We start from the raw sequence: 16570 nt of genomic DNA on the forward strand, positions 1-16570 counted from the left end.
ATATGTTGTTTATGACTGATGGCCTAAATAAGCAGCCTAATTTTTACAGAGCATAACACCTGTAATTCAAGTTCAGAAACATAGCACATTATCATTAATTAGCATTACGAAAAGGAGGGCAAAAACTGAAACGTTATTCCTTTGGTGTGGATAAGAATCTAAACCGAAGAGAGTGATCATTTAAATATCTTGCCACTTATAAGGAAACATACATTAAATTAATAGAAATAGAGTACAATGAAACAGTTAAAAAAAGGTGTGGTTCATTGCTGAACACCAATGCTACATTTGATTGTGAAATTGTTAGCTTTTTTGGATATTAGGTGCAAAAAGTGCAAAGAATATTCAGTCAACTATTACAGTATCACATTACAAAAACTAACTTCTGGGGCAGAAATCCCCTTTTCTGATTTACTTTATATTAAGAGAAATGGATAATCAAAATAGTTTTTATTCTCTAGGCATATACCTACTTATTAATATCAGCTTGGCACAAAGCACGGTGAAAACTTCCAAACCCAGACACAAGACCCCAGGATGGTGATAAAAAGAAATAAATTATAGTTTATTCCCTCATTTAAAAGAAGTTACTCACCTGGGCAAGTGGATAAGTAGAATTTTGCAAGGCTGTTGTGTATATATAATTATTAAAATACAATTTTGAGAGTTGTTATTCTCTGGGACAAAAACCAAAATCTTTCTAGGGAAAATATTTTTTAGGACTCATTAAAGGTGAACTTCAAGGATTTTTTTTTAACTTGGCTTTGTTTGTTTTTGTAATTACTTTAGACAAGATGTTTGCCTTAGAAATCTCTCAAATGTCAAGTCAAGTCAAGTCTTTCCTAGTTTTGATGGAGGACTTGACGCATACCTCAGTGCAAATTTATTTTGAATTACTGCATCTTAATTAAATAGCTGGAGGTGGTGGAACTTCATACATAACTTGTGTTTATCTAAAATGTTACTCATTAAAGTAAAATAGGTATTAACAAAAGCAATCAAATCAAAAAGGCTAAAACTTCCTTCCCTGTTACTATTTTTGTGACTTCTGTGGTGTCATAATTTGCAAGTTTTCCCATCCTATTAGGGTATTTCTGTATAGACAGGAAATAGACATTCCTAATGTAACAATCCCAAACCCTTCTGATTTATTTACACATCATAAAAAATAGGGAACAACTTTGATTATTTTTCCATTGAAGTTCACATTTAAAGTCCAGGGTCCAACCCTGCAGTCTTTGTAACATCTCTACTCAGAAAAAAACAACTGCCTCACTGAGGTAAATGGGAATTTTCTCTAGAATTGGATCAATACTGAAAAATAGCATTGTGCAGTTTTTAAACTAACTCACTTTAACTAAGATCTTTTTGTGTTTACTTTCATTGAATAGTCTAATAGTTGATTTTACAAGAAGTAATGTTCTTGAAGTAGTAAGATTTAAGTTTGTACCACCTTATATTGACAGAAAGCATAATCAAAGTCTTTTATGTGGAAACCTGCATATACATGCATTCACCCAATCAGGAAATAGAAAGCATACCATGTAAGTTATGTGTCCTGTCAAAATAATTGGCTAACAAATACTACATTATTGTTAAAACGTCTTTTGAATGAATGACAAACCAAGAATCAAAGTTATGTGAGGCATAACAATGATTAATGTTATGTAGAAACATATACTAGGTAAAAATAATGTTTGTAGAAAATATGTAATAGGTAAAAAATATTGAAATATATTATTCATTTTACACTATTATCTCAGCTACAGTTTTCCCTGAGTAAAGACTGCATAAGGACTGCATGATTTACCCCACCAAAAATTAGACCATGCTTTTCTCACTAGATACATGCAGTAAGCGGATACCTTGTACAGGGCCATAGTGACTTCACTGGGACTTAACATGGCTGTCAATATGGCCTGCAGAGTTAGACCAAGATGCACTGGCAAGGGGTAAGTCCTGCCTACTTGTGCTCTTTCCCAACATGTCCAAGTCTGCTAATTAGGCATAAGCACCTGCTCCCAGGCATGAAAAGGTGGGGTTTATCTCTCAGCAGCACTCCTTGGCTAACTGTGTAGACTTGACTACTACAGATGCATCTGTTGACCACAGAGTCCCATTATGGTCAATAGGGTCTTGGATTGTTGTAAGGTTCCAACTGCATGTTTTCATTTACAGGTCAAGTCAACAGGTCTTGAAAGCCCAATGAAGCCAACAGGAGCTTTTCTATTGACTTGACTGGGCTTTGAATCAATCTCACAGTAAACAAAGTAAAATAAAAAGAAATAATAGGAAAAAACTGACATGATGTGGTCAGAATTGTTTTTTTCCAGCACATCAAGTGCCAAATGCTTTCTTTAATAGTCATAATAGTGCTTAGTGCAAAATTTATCATTTAGAGGCAAATTACAAAGTAAGTGCTGTGTGTGACAATCTGTGTTACCTTAAAAGGAACAGCACCCTAAGTTGCGTTTTCTTTGAAGTTCTGAATAGTTTCTCTGATTTACTTGTTTATGCAAAGATATAGGTCATATCAAAATACTACTTATATTGACAGAAACATGTCAGAGAGACTGTTTGTCAGAGGAAGGACTGTTTTGGCTCAATTTAACTTCATTCATAAGTTAAGAAATTATTATAAACTGTAATATAAGACTTAGAATAGGAAAATGTATTTTGATACAAAAATATGGATACAGTTCATCTGCGGAAGCCAAACCTTCTGTTACTGTAGGTATGAGCTACATGGGAGCTTGGCCACCGGACGTGGTGAATCCTTTTCTTGTGCCCTAGGGTGTAGGAGGTGGTTTTGGTGATGAACAAGACCCCTGGCTATCAAAACTGGTTGCTCGGCCAGGTAACTGGAAGAAAAGTTTTAGTTTTACAAACATCATCAGATTTGCCCATTCAGCATGATCATTTCTGAGGATGAGAGAATCATAAGGATCCTCTCCAAAGGAAGGGGCTGAATCAGAATAATATTCCATCTCTTTTTTTCTTTTAGATAAACAAAACATGCTTTCAGATAAATAAATTTAAGCTAAGTTTGTGTGGTCCATGCCAGCCCTTCCTGCAGAAGGAACCAAGGGAAAGAAAGGTTAGAGGGGAAACTCCTAAGGGACTCTTTCCATGTGGAGGCAGTCTGCTTCACCATCTAGTGAGCTGCAGTTCTGTCTTCAACCCCTTCATATAGCCCAGTGAATTCAGAGGAGGTTAGGGACCTCCAAGCAGAGACCCATTTGCTGTTGTGGCACCAGATTCATATTTGTCACACATTTCCTGAGATTTCAGCTCCACTGGGGCCATCATCCAGGGCTCTCCCTAGTTGCCACTTCTTTGGTATTTTTCTTTAAGACTGAGTTCCACAGCATAGAGCCACAAAAGAGTTAATGCTTAAAAGTTGCATCAGCTCTCAACCTGGCATCTCTGTAAAGTTAAACAGAAGGGAAAAAGTGCATAGTGCCCCCAGTCTTGGTCTGCTGCCATATCACCATAATTTACTTCATGACCCACTGCAATCCTAATTAAGATAGCATACACATAATGAAGGCAGGACATGAAGGGGTAGACTGAAGGCATATTTCTTGAAAAAAATCCAGGAAGCTGCACACATCATTTTCCATGCATTAAGATAAGAAGGTTCAAATAAATGACTGTTTTAGTATCTCTGGATGTGGCTACCCCATGTCAATATCATCAATAGCACAGTCTGAAATTGATATATTTTAGCTACACAGCCCCAAATATTGCTAAAGACCTTAAATAGAAAATGACTGCCCTTGAAACATTTACAGCTACCACTTCAAAGTGATTTTAAGGAACTCTTGATAGTATAAAAATAAACATGACGTAGTATGTAAAAATATTGTAAAGACCTTTATGTCAATACCTTGACAGCAGAGAGGCAATCTCTGAAATAACATATCTAGATCAAAAGTAACCACCCATAATTGGGGCCTCACTGAAAAGAACAGCAAAGGCTAATACACGTGAGCTGTGCCATGTATTTTTTGTGACAGTCCATTACTCAGGGAAAATTCGCTATGCAGGCATAAGAATGTTCCGCTTTTACTCAGGTAAGTGCAGGACAGCTGAGCAGGTAAAACCCACTCCCCAAACTCAGAATTAACTGGTCACCTTGGTCTGTCCCAAAGCAGACTGTCATTCCAGACTTAGTCAAGGGCCACTTCAACAGCACATGGGGGGGAACGCTGGCATCCTTGTTTGGCCATTCAGTTGATTGTCCCACACATGCAACCCAGATTTAACTTCCCATCCACTCCACAAGAGGAGTGAAATTCACAACATTGTGACTTCCAATATTCTCAAAAGCTCTTAGAAATATGAACGCAGAGAGACATAGTGGCAATTTCACTATAGAGATACTCTTTTTCTTACCTCTACTAGTGGATGCCAGTGAGTTATTGGTTTACGGGGATAAGCCAGCATTTCATTCCAGTGATCTCTTCCAAGTCCTTCAGCTTCAATTCCTGTCCTACATACCCCAATCACCTCATTGTGCCCTACTCTGAGGATTAAAAAAGGACAGATTATGTTTTAGAAATGTAAATAGATGTATTAACATCTTTGTAGTTGTTTGGTGCGGTACAAATGTTAAGATGCTCAAAGTGTATGTATCATTAGCACCCAAAAGCATGGCTTAGGGTGCAGATGCCATTTTCACAAAAGATACAACACTACAGATGGGGAATAACATGCAAAAAATAACCATGGTTTTAAGTAGCAAGTTTGTTAATAATATGTATTTTTATTGTGTTTGAAGTGTGGGGAGACAAAAGGTAGGAATGGGAGGAACGAGGCTTCATGCATGCTCCAGGAGTTATTTTAAAATATATGTTTCAGGGAGTCAGTTTTAACAACTAGAGCCTTATGTGTAGAAGTATGATGGAATAATATAGACTTCTCATCAAAGCAAACCAGAAGTATTCATATAAAAATATATATCTTGATATCCCTGGCTCTGCACTAACATATAGAATGACTTTGGGCAAGTAATTTCCTCTCTCTTTTCCTTAGTTCGCCTCTCTATATAACAGGGTAATTATATTTACCTTCCTCTTTGAGATAAACAGACAAAGGCTGATATAAAAGGACTGAATGGTATAATTCACTGTATCATTGTTTCTCAGAAGACTAGACTCTACATCTTTCACAGCCAATGGGGAAACACTCATTGACAAAAATTGGAACAGGTTCAAGAATTAAATGCTGTCAAAATTTTATAGTATTAAATTATTTTACTGCTATAATTTTGAATCTCTCTCAAGCCCATGTCTATTAGTAAGTATGGGTAAAGTCAGATCAAGCATGATTCTACTAGTCCACCTCTAATTTGATTAGTATCACCCACACTATTTTTGTCCTGGGGACGGGTTAGAAAATAGGTCTTCTCCCTTGCACTAAACATTTTGGAAAAAGACAGAATGGAGCGCATCTTTGCCCATAGCAAAATACAGGTGAGTGACATGCTATTGAGTTATCTTCTACCTTCCTATGAAGACACCTCTGCAGAAATGGACCTTGGGATTACAGTGGAAAATAAGCTGAATATGAGCCAACAGTGTGCCCTTGTTGTGAAGAAGGCTAACAGCATATTGGGCTGCATTTGTAGGAGTGTTGCCAGCAGATTGAGGGAAATGATTATTCTCCTCCATTCAGCACTGGTGAGGCCACATCTGGAGTACTGTGTTCAGTTGTGCTCCCCGCCCCACTACAGAAAGGATGTGGACAAATTGGAGAGAGTCCAGCGGAGGGCAACAAAAATGGTTAGGGGGCTGGGGCACATGATTTCTGAGGAGAGGCTGAGGGAGCTGGGTTTATTTAGTTTGGAAAAGAAAAGACTAAGGGGGGATTTAATTGCAGCCTTTAACTACCACTGGGAGACCCCGGTGTCAAAAAACTTCATGCCTTAAAAATGTGAGGCGGCACACATGATGGCAGCGTGTGCAGCCCAAAACCGGAGCCTGGCTGACTGGAGCCATGCTCTGGCTGCCAGCCAGGCTCCATGTTAATGGATCACCATGACTGCAGACCCTGCAGGCCCTCAGGAGCCCAGGTAAGGCTGCTGGGGCCAGCCCAGGTGTTGGCCCCAGCCTCCCCTACCCCACTCGGGGTACTGTGCTGCATGCTAGAGCTTGTGTGCATGGCAGTTTCCTGGGGACAAGCAGCAACAGCACATATTGTGCCACTGCTGTTTGTCTCTGGGAAAATGCATGTTCTTGCTCATGGGAATGTGCAACAAGGAGCAGTGCTCTCAAGTTGTTGCAAGGGAAGTTTAGGTTACTTATTAGGAAAATCTGTCTCACAAGGAGGATAATAAAGCACTGGAACAAGCTATCCAGAGAGATTGTACTATCTCCATCCCTTGACCTGGGTAGACAGAGCCTTGGATGGGATGATATAGTTAGGGATGCCCCTGCTTTGAGTTGGACTAGATGACCTCCTGAATTCCTTTCCAACCCTTATTTTCTATGCTTCTATGATAAAGTGGTCAGGGTCATTGTAACTGGCCAGGGGTAATTAACTTCCTAGATGAACTATTAGCCAGGCCTATGATAGTAAAAATGTCTCTATTGTTTGCATTCAGGGACTAACCCAGTTAGATGCTGCAGCAGAATTATAAACCTCTTACACATGGTCCAACCACCAGAGAAGGGACACAAATGGACACTGCTCAAGTGGGTTGCATTTACATGAAAGTTTTCAGTCATGTTTGTGTATTCTTCAGATTGGTGTTTTTGATACCAATGGGATTAAATTGCAAGAGGCAAGGACATTTTGAGACTCATGCAACGAGTCAAAAGCTATATTTTATTGAGACTGAATGTATCTGAATTACCAGGGAATTAAAAAAAAAGTCACTTGCAATGATCAGGTAATGACTTGCACAAGATTAATATTTTCAGACAGTAAACTATGCTTACCGATCGTAATCCATCACAGCAATGGAGAGGCTGACCTGATCCACATTTTCTGGAGGGATATCAAAGATGATGGCCTCATTATAAACTGGATTGAGTGTGTTTCTCTTTGTGGTTGTTTTCCGTTTTTTCAGTCTTCTCCCCTCACACATCAGTGATACTTTGACATATGGATCTGAGTAACAGGAAGTTGGTTTTATGTAGATAAAATATTGCATACAAGAGCAGTGAGGTCTCTGAAAGTAAATGTTAATGACTACCTATGTTTATCAACATGGTCTTAGTAGCACAAGGTAACCAGAACTATTTCCTCTGCATTCTCCACATCCTGCCTACTCAAGAATAGAGCAAGGAGACAAAACAGACACACCATTCATAGAAATACAGGAAATAGATCTAAGGTTTATGTCTGCCTTAATCAGTTCTCTTGAAAACTGTATGTGGTAACTATCCACATGAAAAGTAGGATTTGCAAGTAGGATATTTTCAGAAGTTAAAAAGACAATTAGGCACCTAAACCATACTGACAGTCAAGGGAGCTTGAAAACACTTGAAAAGTGCTTCAAAATGGGGTTTCAATGCTTTAATTTTTTTATATTAATCTCTTCTCCCTTTGATATTATTTAATAAGGACTGATAAGTCCCCATAAAAGGAAAAGCAAAAATGAAATGCAAACAGTTCGTGAATTAATACAATTAAAAAACGTATATAGTTTTAAATTAATTATATGGAGCATTACATACACTATATATACAAGTTCTTAATGCTTTCCCAATATGGTATCTTTTAAAGATCAAATCTATTCTGAAGAATGGCTGCAGTAAATGAGATTGTGCATTTACATATTTGTCTCAGTGCTTTTCATATTGAGTTTTAATATACGACTTAAAGCAACCCAAAGGACAAACAAAAAACTCCACCAGTCCTATTCTCAGGCTTTCTATAGCATATATCATCACAGTAATAAAAGTTGTGATAACAAAATTATACCTTTTGTTTCACCTGTACAAACTGTTGTCTTCAGCCTATGCTCTCAGTGATAACTACTACCTTCAACAAATTTGCTGTGATAATTTGGAACTTGGGAAACTATTGGGTTGATGGTGCACAAGTTGAATGAGAATCTTCATTTCACTTTTTCTTAGCAAAGTCTTCTTTGCACAGCTAACACAAAGAAAATGGTGTAACCTGCTCTCACATTTTTGTCACCAGCATAAGCAGATGTAATTACATATATATCAATACCTATAATTTGAATATGTAGTTGAATAAGAAATTGCCATTTTTTCATAGCCATGTTTCAGAACAGAAGTCTGCACAGTGAATGAAGAGGAAGAATACGCACCTGAAGAGCCAGTAATGTCCATGGCCTTGAGATTTCTACATTTGATGACTGTTAATGTCATTCTCCCAGCAGTGGGTAAATAACAAAGGGAAAACATGATTTCACCCAAATCTATGCTTTCCTGAAAAGAGGGGGAAAAAAGGTGGTTAGGACTTTGTTATTCATTCCAACAGCTCAAACATCCAAAAATGTTATAAAAATTCTAAGTGTGACTAAAGGAACCTATTTTTGGAGAAGTTCCAGCCTTAGATATTTGTAAAAAGATTATATAACACAAGTTTCTTCAATGGAGATTTATGCAAAACATGAAAAAACAGAAATGCAACAATATTTTAGTGACAGACTTTTGAGTTTCTTGACTGCAGGTTCAACCCAAGGATAACCGCAGAACTCTTGAGCTTGATCGCAGCTGGCAGGACAGGGTGTTGGATTCACAGTCAAGTTCACAAGATGCTGCATTGTAAAATCTTTATATGCCACAAAAGAAAAATGCTAAATTCAGTTCTGGGTGGTACTCAACATTCTACCTTTCCAACCTATAAAAAAGTGGTGAGGTAGCAAGTCTAATGTGTGTAGCCATATATTTCAGCCCTTTTCACAAAGGTATTAAAAACCTGAGTATGTGCACATGTGCATGTGTGCATGAATGATTCCCTTTCACTTTGTAAGAGGATAGAAGAAGTCATTGTCTCTGTGAAACATGGTAACGGGAATTGCTTTACCATTCCCTTTGTGGGTGTTCAACTGTGGAGATGGAAGGAAAGAAAGGAAATCAGCAATATTGCTCATACCATCTCCCACATGCCTGGAAAGAAAATAGGGTTTAGGAAGTGCCATACTGTGCCAGATGGACTAAGGTAAAATGAAATGTCTTCTTCTGGAAGTTAAATATCACTACATAAATATATATATATATACATATATATATATATATATAGGAGGGACATAGGTAATTAATAGGACTAGGATTTAACATAGCAGTGGGGTAGAGCCAAAAAATATGACTTCTAAGAAGCAAAGTATACACGTGAAAAAAGGAGAAATAAATGTATGGGTTCTATTTCTCACTTCTGTCTAAAGCATTTTCCCCACTAAGCAAATAGATTTACCAGGTGGTCAGGTAGATAGAGTTATCGCCCAACCCTAGTAAGAACAAAGCCCTCTAAGGTCACATCCAGATGAGCAGAGGCATACGCTTGCAAGCAACACAAATACTAGTGGCACAAATTTGTGATGCTACTTTGTACTGCCATGTCCAGCTCCTCCTGGCTCCTGGCTAGGCTCCACGTCTATCAGGGAGGGCAGGCCAGTGTACAGAGTGCCTTAGTGTGGGGCTACCCGGCAGACAGCCTCTGCACTGAGGCATCCTGCATGCCAGCCAGGTGGGGAGTGGCATGAGGAGATGGGCAGGTGGCCCTGGGCTGCCTGCTGCCTGGTCTCTGCATTTGTCCAGGTGCACTCTACCTTTGCATGTCTTGCCCTGCTTTTTTCATTGAGGCTTTTTTTGCTACCGGGAAATCCTGGTAGCAAATTTTGCCACCATGCTGCTGATTAGCAGCGTGGCATGCAGTTTAACATGAACGGTGTGCCACAAACCACAAGTGTCTGCATGTATGGATATGGCCTGTTTAAAATCTTAAAGCTCAGAAATGTAAAACAGGACGTTTGATATTAAAAATGAAAGCTCAGATTCTTAAAAGATATATAGGTGCCTAATGCCCGCTGAAATAAAATGAGGTATATATCCACTCCAGTACTTAATGAAGCCAGTGGCTACTTAATCTTTATAAATGTTTGCTATTACATCAAGTTCCCTTAGTAGATAATTATGGAAAAGCAGCCATTGTCTTAGAGATGAACTTTTTTTAATAATAAGCCAAATTATTAGGGGCCAGAGTAAAATCTTTCATTTTTGAGGAGTTGGTCACATAAGTAGCCTTACTGACGTCCACAGGTTCTTAAATTTAGGCATATACTTTAGTGCTGTCTTGAATAAAAACAGATTTAACCACATATTTCAGTATGTTACTTAGTCTGAATTGAAAATTGTAGGTTTTGCAATAGTTTTACTTCTCTATCGTATCCATCATAGGTTCTTCAATTTTGCACGTCAGTTTATGGACAGTAATTTTACAGGGATTTTATTCTGAGAATCAATAGGCTGTTATGCATGCTCATATCCACAGCGGGCACTTTTCATTACTTGAAGGTTTCCAAGGATTTTGGAATGGATTTGATTCCATTTGATCCTCATCTGATGAACTTGGCTCACCAATTTCTTCTCACAGCTCTTACCTTTTGACATATGGACAAATGTTCCTTTTTTCCTCACAGTTTTACTTACAGTCTGAAACACAGACTGAAATGGCATTGGGATCCCAGGTGTGGTAGTAACATGGATCTTTTTGGCTTTTTCAGGATATTTCTTTAAAAATCATAATTCAAGTCAGGCTAACATATTTTGCCTTTTTGATGTCTAATTGTTAGTTTGCTAGACTATCACTAGAATTATCTATACAGTAAAATAATAGCAATGCAAACATATGGAGATGTAAGTGACGTTATAATGCCAGAATGAGGACAATATAGTATTATAGTACAAGTTATGGTACACTAGAAGCAGACATATTGAGGCTAATTTTACTTTCCAAATAGTAGCTGGTTTCTGTGGTTTTATGGACAAATAGAGATCCACTTGACTGTGGGTTAGAGCTTTGGGTGGGATTTTTCTGCTCTGAAAGTTACTCTTTTTTTCCTGAGGTGGTGGGTTGAGTGTAGTTGAGTGGAGAAGAGCTCAGTTTTAGTGAGATGGGTGTATCACATTGAAAATACATGTAATATAAAAGACAAAATTATTTGGGTAGTAAGAGCTTTGGATAGGGTCAGCTATCAAGGAGGAATATCCATATACATTTATTCATATTATGTATACATACATACATACAACAGAGCAAACTCTGTGCCACTGTATTTTGGCCATTTATGTGCCCTCTAGTGATAGTTCTAATCACAGTAGTTTTTAGTATAGGAAAATTCCATTTAAAGGAAATTGGTTGTGTATGAAAAGCAAAATAACATCTCGTAGATTATGAGCAAGCCTCATTGTTTCTGTCCTTTTTTATGTGTCCTACATATGAGAACCACAATACAATGATAATTTTCTATACAAAAGAAATGTAACAGGCTATTTTACAATATCAAATCAAGCTGCAGCTATTGTTTGGCCTGGGTTCCCTGTTACTGTGTCCCATGTTACTCTTTGGCCTAAATAAATAAAAAGACCAAATTGAAAGGCACCATATTGTGAATCTCTCAATAAATTTAAATGGATAAAGCAAAGACCTATGAATTTCAGCCATAGGTAAAAACACACGGGAAACAAGGTACTGCAATAACAGCTTTCACAGCTTGAAATTTACCTTTAGTTTACATCATTTGTGCACTTCTAAGAAAGGAGTACAAGCCTGTTTGGGGCTATAGATGGTTGTACAAAAGGCCAAGAATAGGAAGAGCATGTAAACTAATTTTTAAATAAATATTATTTTAAAAACTTTTTTCACCTCTGTGTAGAAGGAAAAAAGAGAAAAATACAGTCTAGGATATTAGTATTCAAATCACTTTAACATAAAAATGTTATGAAAAATGTGCCCCAGTAGTTATAGAATGCTTGACATCAAAGCAAATTTTGAAAGTTCAATATAATCAGAGAAAATGAGAAAAAAAATATTTTATGTTGTTTTCAGAAGAAGAAAGGAAAAATGACAGGCCATTTTTAATTTGGATATACTTTGGAATAGGCTTAACAAGTAAGATTCATGAATATGTTAGATTCATATAAATGCTACTAGCACAAGTTGAACTTATGCTGAAAGAGGCTGCAATATTACTGTCAACTTCAGAAAATTGGACAAAAGTGTGTTAAGAATCACTAGATAAGTTCAAAGCAACAAAGATGTTTTCAACATTCAGCTGATTTATATGGATGCAGGATGTCACAAATGCCAGAAGACTTAGAACATTAGTAGAGAAAATATATGTATACTCAACAGAACAAAGAAGCAAAAGTTTATGAAAGACTATATAGAAGAATCCAAAATAAACAAGTGGAAGAGTATAGAAGGACTGGCTGACATACAGAGCCATGAATTGTTAATTTCACAAAGGTTATGACATCAAAAGAACATCCAGAATAGAGGATTAATCATGGAACCAGAAACAAGAGCATTGGCCCTCTGGGTACCTGAAAAACTATATGATGAAAGAACTATTAAAGAAAGAACTAGAGTTCAAGTCAATAACATTCGCAGGTCAGATAGTACCTGTGATGTGAAGGTCAGACATGGCAGCAACTGGTTGGAACTGTTTCAGTGCCCATTTCATTATTTCCTACAATACTGAGCAAATTATCAAGGCTTCATAAATGATTAATGATGATGATGATGTAATTCCAGGCTTGAATCAGCTTTTTCTTTCCTTTATATTTCACATACTGATGATATATTGAAAATGACTTTGAAAACCTGTCATTCAAATGTTGTACACTCAACCAATACATTTGACTTCTTTGTGAAATATGCAGGTTGCCTTGTATATAAAGATAAAATGCTGTTCCTAGCCAAACGATGCTGCATTACATATACTTCAAAAATAAAATAAAAGGAAAGCTGAGAAGCTTAGAAAGCATGGATATGACACAAAAAGTAGGTTATTCAGAGTTAGTTTATTCCACTCCATAGTAACCTTATTTTGGTTGGACAAGAACAATGAGGAAATCCTGGCACTTATCCATCAGAAGAGAGCCGAGTTCTGCAGTTGGCAAAAATGAGAGGCTTACCACCGACTCAAAGCTGTAGTTCAGAGGAGGCTATGGGACATCAAGAACCAGTGGCAGCAAGCAATGGCCATGGAGATCCAGAGTTTTGCTAACCAGTATGAGATGAGAAGCTTCTTTCAAGCAATAAAAGCCATTCATGGGCCATATTCCAATGGCGCAACCACCTTGTGATCCCTTTTCAGGGATAATGTATCCATCAAGCAATGCTGGATGGAGCACTTCAAGACTCTACTTGACAGTGAATCTGAGGTCCAAGCTGCCACCATGAAGTCCATCCTTCAGTACCCAGTAATAGAACCTCTTGCTAATCCCCCATCCTTCAAGGAAGTCTGGTCTGCCATCACACAGACCAAGATTATGGATTAATGAGAAAGTTCCACCTGACTTAAAGAATGCCAACATTGTGACCATCTTCAAGAAAGGGGACAAGTTGGTGTGTGGGAATTACCAAGGCATTGCCCTCCTTTCCATTGCTGGGAAGATTCTTACTTACATCCTTCTGAATCACCTCCTCCCACTTGCTGAAGATGTTCTTTCAGAATCCCAGTGTGGCTTTAGATCATCTCAGGGCACCACAGACATGATTTTTGTTGTATGACAGATCCAGAATTGTAGAGAGCACTGCTAGGAGCTGTTTACGGAATTCATTGACCTAACCAAGGTCTTTGATTCCATCAATTGTGAAGCCTTTATGGAAGGTGCTTGCTAGGTTTGGTTATCCACTGAAGTTCATCAGTGTCCTCAGGCTACTCCATGATGGGCTGACCACCACAGTCCTTTGCAATGGATCCAAGACAGAACCATTTACCATCCATACTGGTGTCAAGCAGGGCTGTATCATTGCCCCAACCATTGTTTCCATCTATCTTGCTGTGACTATGTTTCTCATTCGTGGCTGCCTACAGTTGGGGTTGAGTATCAAATGGATGGTCACTTTTCCAACCTGCAGTGCCTTCACAGAAAAACATCATTTACCAGGACTGGCATTACTGACCTTCAGTACGCTGACAACTGAGTTATCTTTGTGCACACTGAGACTGATCTGCACTCCACCCTTGACCTTTTCTCAGGTGCCTATCACAGCCTGGAACTCTCCCTTAACATTGGGAAGACCAAAGTACTCCACCAGCCTGCCCCAGCACAAGTTGCCCTGCTTCCCCCACAAATTACCATTGGTGGAGAATCCGTAGAAAACATCAAGCATTTCCCATACCTTGGTAGCCACCTCTCCCAGTCAGTCAATTTTGATGTGGAAATTGAACATAGGATTCGCTGTGCTAGCGTAGCTTTTGGAAAGCTGCTTCACCGTGTCCATGCTGACTGAGATCTGCAGATAGACACTAAGATCTTGGCCTACAATGCAGTAGTTATCCCCATGCTTTTTTATGGGTGTGAGACGTGGGTGACATACCAAAGCCATCTTAAGCACCTGTAATGGTTCTATCAGCATTGGCTCAGAAACATCCTCCACATTACATGGAAAGAGCATTGCACCAATGCCAGCATCCTTTCTGCAGCTCACATAACCAGCCTTGAGGCAAAGATCATGAAACATCAACTTGGCTGGGCTGGCCACTGTGTGAGGATGGCTGACACTCATCTCTTGAAGCAAGTCCTCTTCTCTCAACTTTGTCATGGTAAGACGACCTACACATGGAAGACACAGGAAGCACTACAAGGACGCACTGAAACCATACTTTAAGAAGGGTGGCATCAACCCTACAAATTGGGAAGTGCTGGCTGGTAACAGGTTTCAATAGTGCTGCACCATACATCAAGCCACAGCTCACTTTGAAGAGAACAGCCTCACTCAGGAAGCCAAGAAGTAGCAGAGGAAGGAAAGCACACAACATTCTGGCCAACAGTTGTGCCCCTCCCCGCTCCTGCCCCAAAGGTACCACTTGTCATATTGGTGGAAAAACTTTCAGAGCACGGATTGGATTCCTCAGCCACTTTAAAACTCACCAGTAACCCCCCGTCCTTCCCCCTCACACCCCGGCATGCATCATTTTCGTATCAAGGGATAGCCAATGATGATGAGTAACCTTAATTCGTTCTAATTCATTCATTTCTATGGTGACTAAAACATCTGTCAGCCAGGAATAGTTCACAGTTGCTTGCAGATATGATTATAACTATTACAGTGATTTCACTCATGGGTGTGGAGCTCTTGCTTTGTTATGTGCACTGACTAGTTAGACTGCATTGAATGTGTTGCAGACTTACTTTTAATAAATTAAGCCCAAATAGACTGGTAAAGAGGGAATAATCTGTCTGGTCATTCCCAATATCAATAGGACAGAACCATGTCCTGGAGCAAAGTTCTACACCTTTCCATTATCTATACACACAACTTCTAGTACAGGTGAGCTGTATCCCTGAAGGAGAAGGAGGCTGGAGTGCCCTGAAGTGCACAAATATTAAAGAAGTAGAATCACTCTACCTCAGGGAAACACGTTGCATGTTGCACAGTGATAAAAATGAATTATTCAATGAACTTGAACATTTACTATTTCAAAATACCTTCTCTCCTCTGTGTTAGACATTTGTAATGTGTCTATGACTATAAGATCAGGGTGCCAAAAAAAAAAAAAAGAGTTCCATTGAGACAGTCCATAGACCCCATCTTACTGTCCTCTGTCCCTGGAGAGCAATGCCACACAGTCTAGGGAAAAACCATCATGGAGATTGCCATCAGCTACTTGGAAGAAACTTGCAATCGGCTACTTTCTCATTTTAGTTTAGTTTTGGTTGTACTGTGTGCTGTTGGGGCTTTGCGTGTGCTTTGTGGAGAGTACACACAAAGTCAGTGAGTGTAGAACGGTGGCTACCAATTCTTTTGCCCAATGTTTGGAACACCCTGAGATAATTATTTAGCCTAGTGAGTATAGGCTAATGCTTTTGGTGCAGGGAGTCCGAAGTCCCAAGGTGGACAGCACCGTTTATGTGAACTCTGACTCAAGAGAGAGAAACACAAAGAATTTCAGCCCAAACACCATTACAGAAATATTTATTTACCTGTAACATTAATAATTAAGGTTGCCACAGATTATTTTAGGAGCAAAAATGTGTATTTAACTAAATAATTTTATAACTGTTACAGGATTTTTTTTAGTAATGCCAGTGAAATTTCCTGATTTTCATTAGTGTTGAGTGTTTTTCCTCCTCATAAATGAAACTGAGGTTGCAATTAACAACTAGCTTTACTGACAGATACTCATAATGATTCTCTCCCAAAGGCCTCCAATAATTTGTACAAACAAGCAGGAAACGTGGGCACAGCTGCACAAATACAAATACATTCATTTGATACTGTGTATCTTTTATGCTTTTATTTCCCTTTTGTGATCACAAACCATCATGAAGGACCAAGAGTGGGAACAGTGTAAGCACTACACCAGCTTCAGTTCATTTTTATTGCTCCCAGTTTACATGACTAGCTAATGCAT

The 16570-nt window shown here is 38.6% G+C and overlaps 1 protein-coding gene across 1 annotated transcript in view; it reads right to left on the minus strand.

The window, feature by feature from the left end:
• Positions 1-2789: 2789 nt before the first annotated feature.
• Positions 2790-16570, minus strand: part of SYT10 (synaptotagmin 10) — a 61080-nt gene continuing 47299 nt past the window's right edge. Inside the window, exons 4-7 of the mRNA XM_006022511.1 lie at positions 8288-8408; positions 6945-7116; positions 4399-4528; positions 2790-2861 (exon numbers count right to left, since the gene is read on the minus strand). Of these exons, the coding sequence (XP_006022573.1) occupies positions 2790-2861; positions 4399-4528; positions 6945-7116; positions 8288-8408 (495 nt within the window). The remainder of the gene's footprint in view (positions 2862-4398; positions 4529-6944; positions 7117-8287; positions 8409-16570) is intronic.

The sequence above is a fragment of the Alligator sinensis genome, unplaced genomic scaffold, assembly GCF_000455745.1.
Source record: "Alligator sinensis unplaced genomic scaffold, ASM45574v1 scaffold957_1, whole genome shotgun sequence".
NCBI classification, from domain to species: Eukaryota; Metazoa; Chordata; order Crocodylia; family Alligatoridae; genus Alligator; species Alligator sinensis.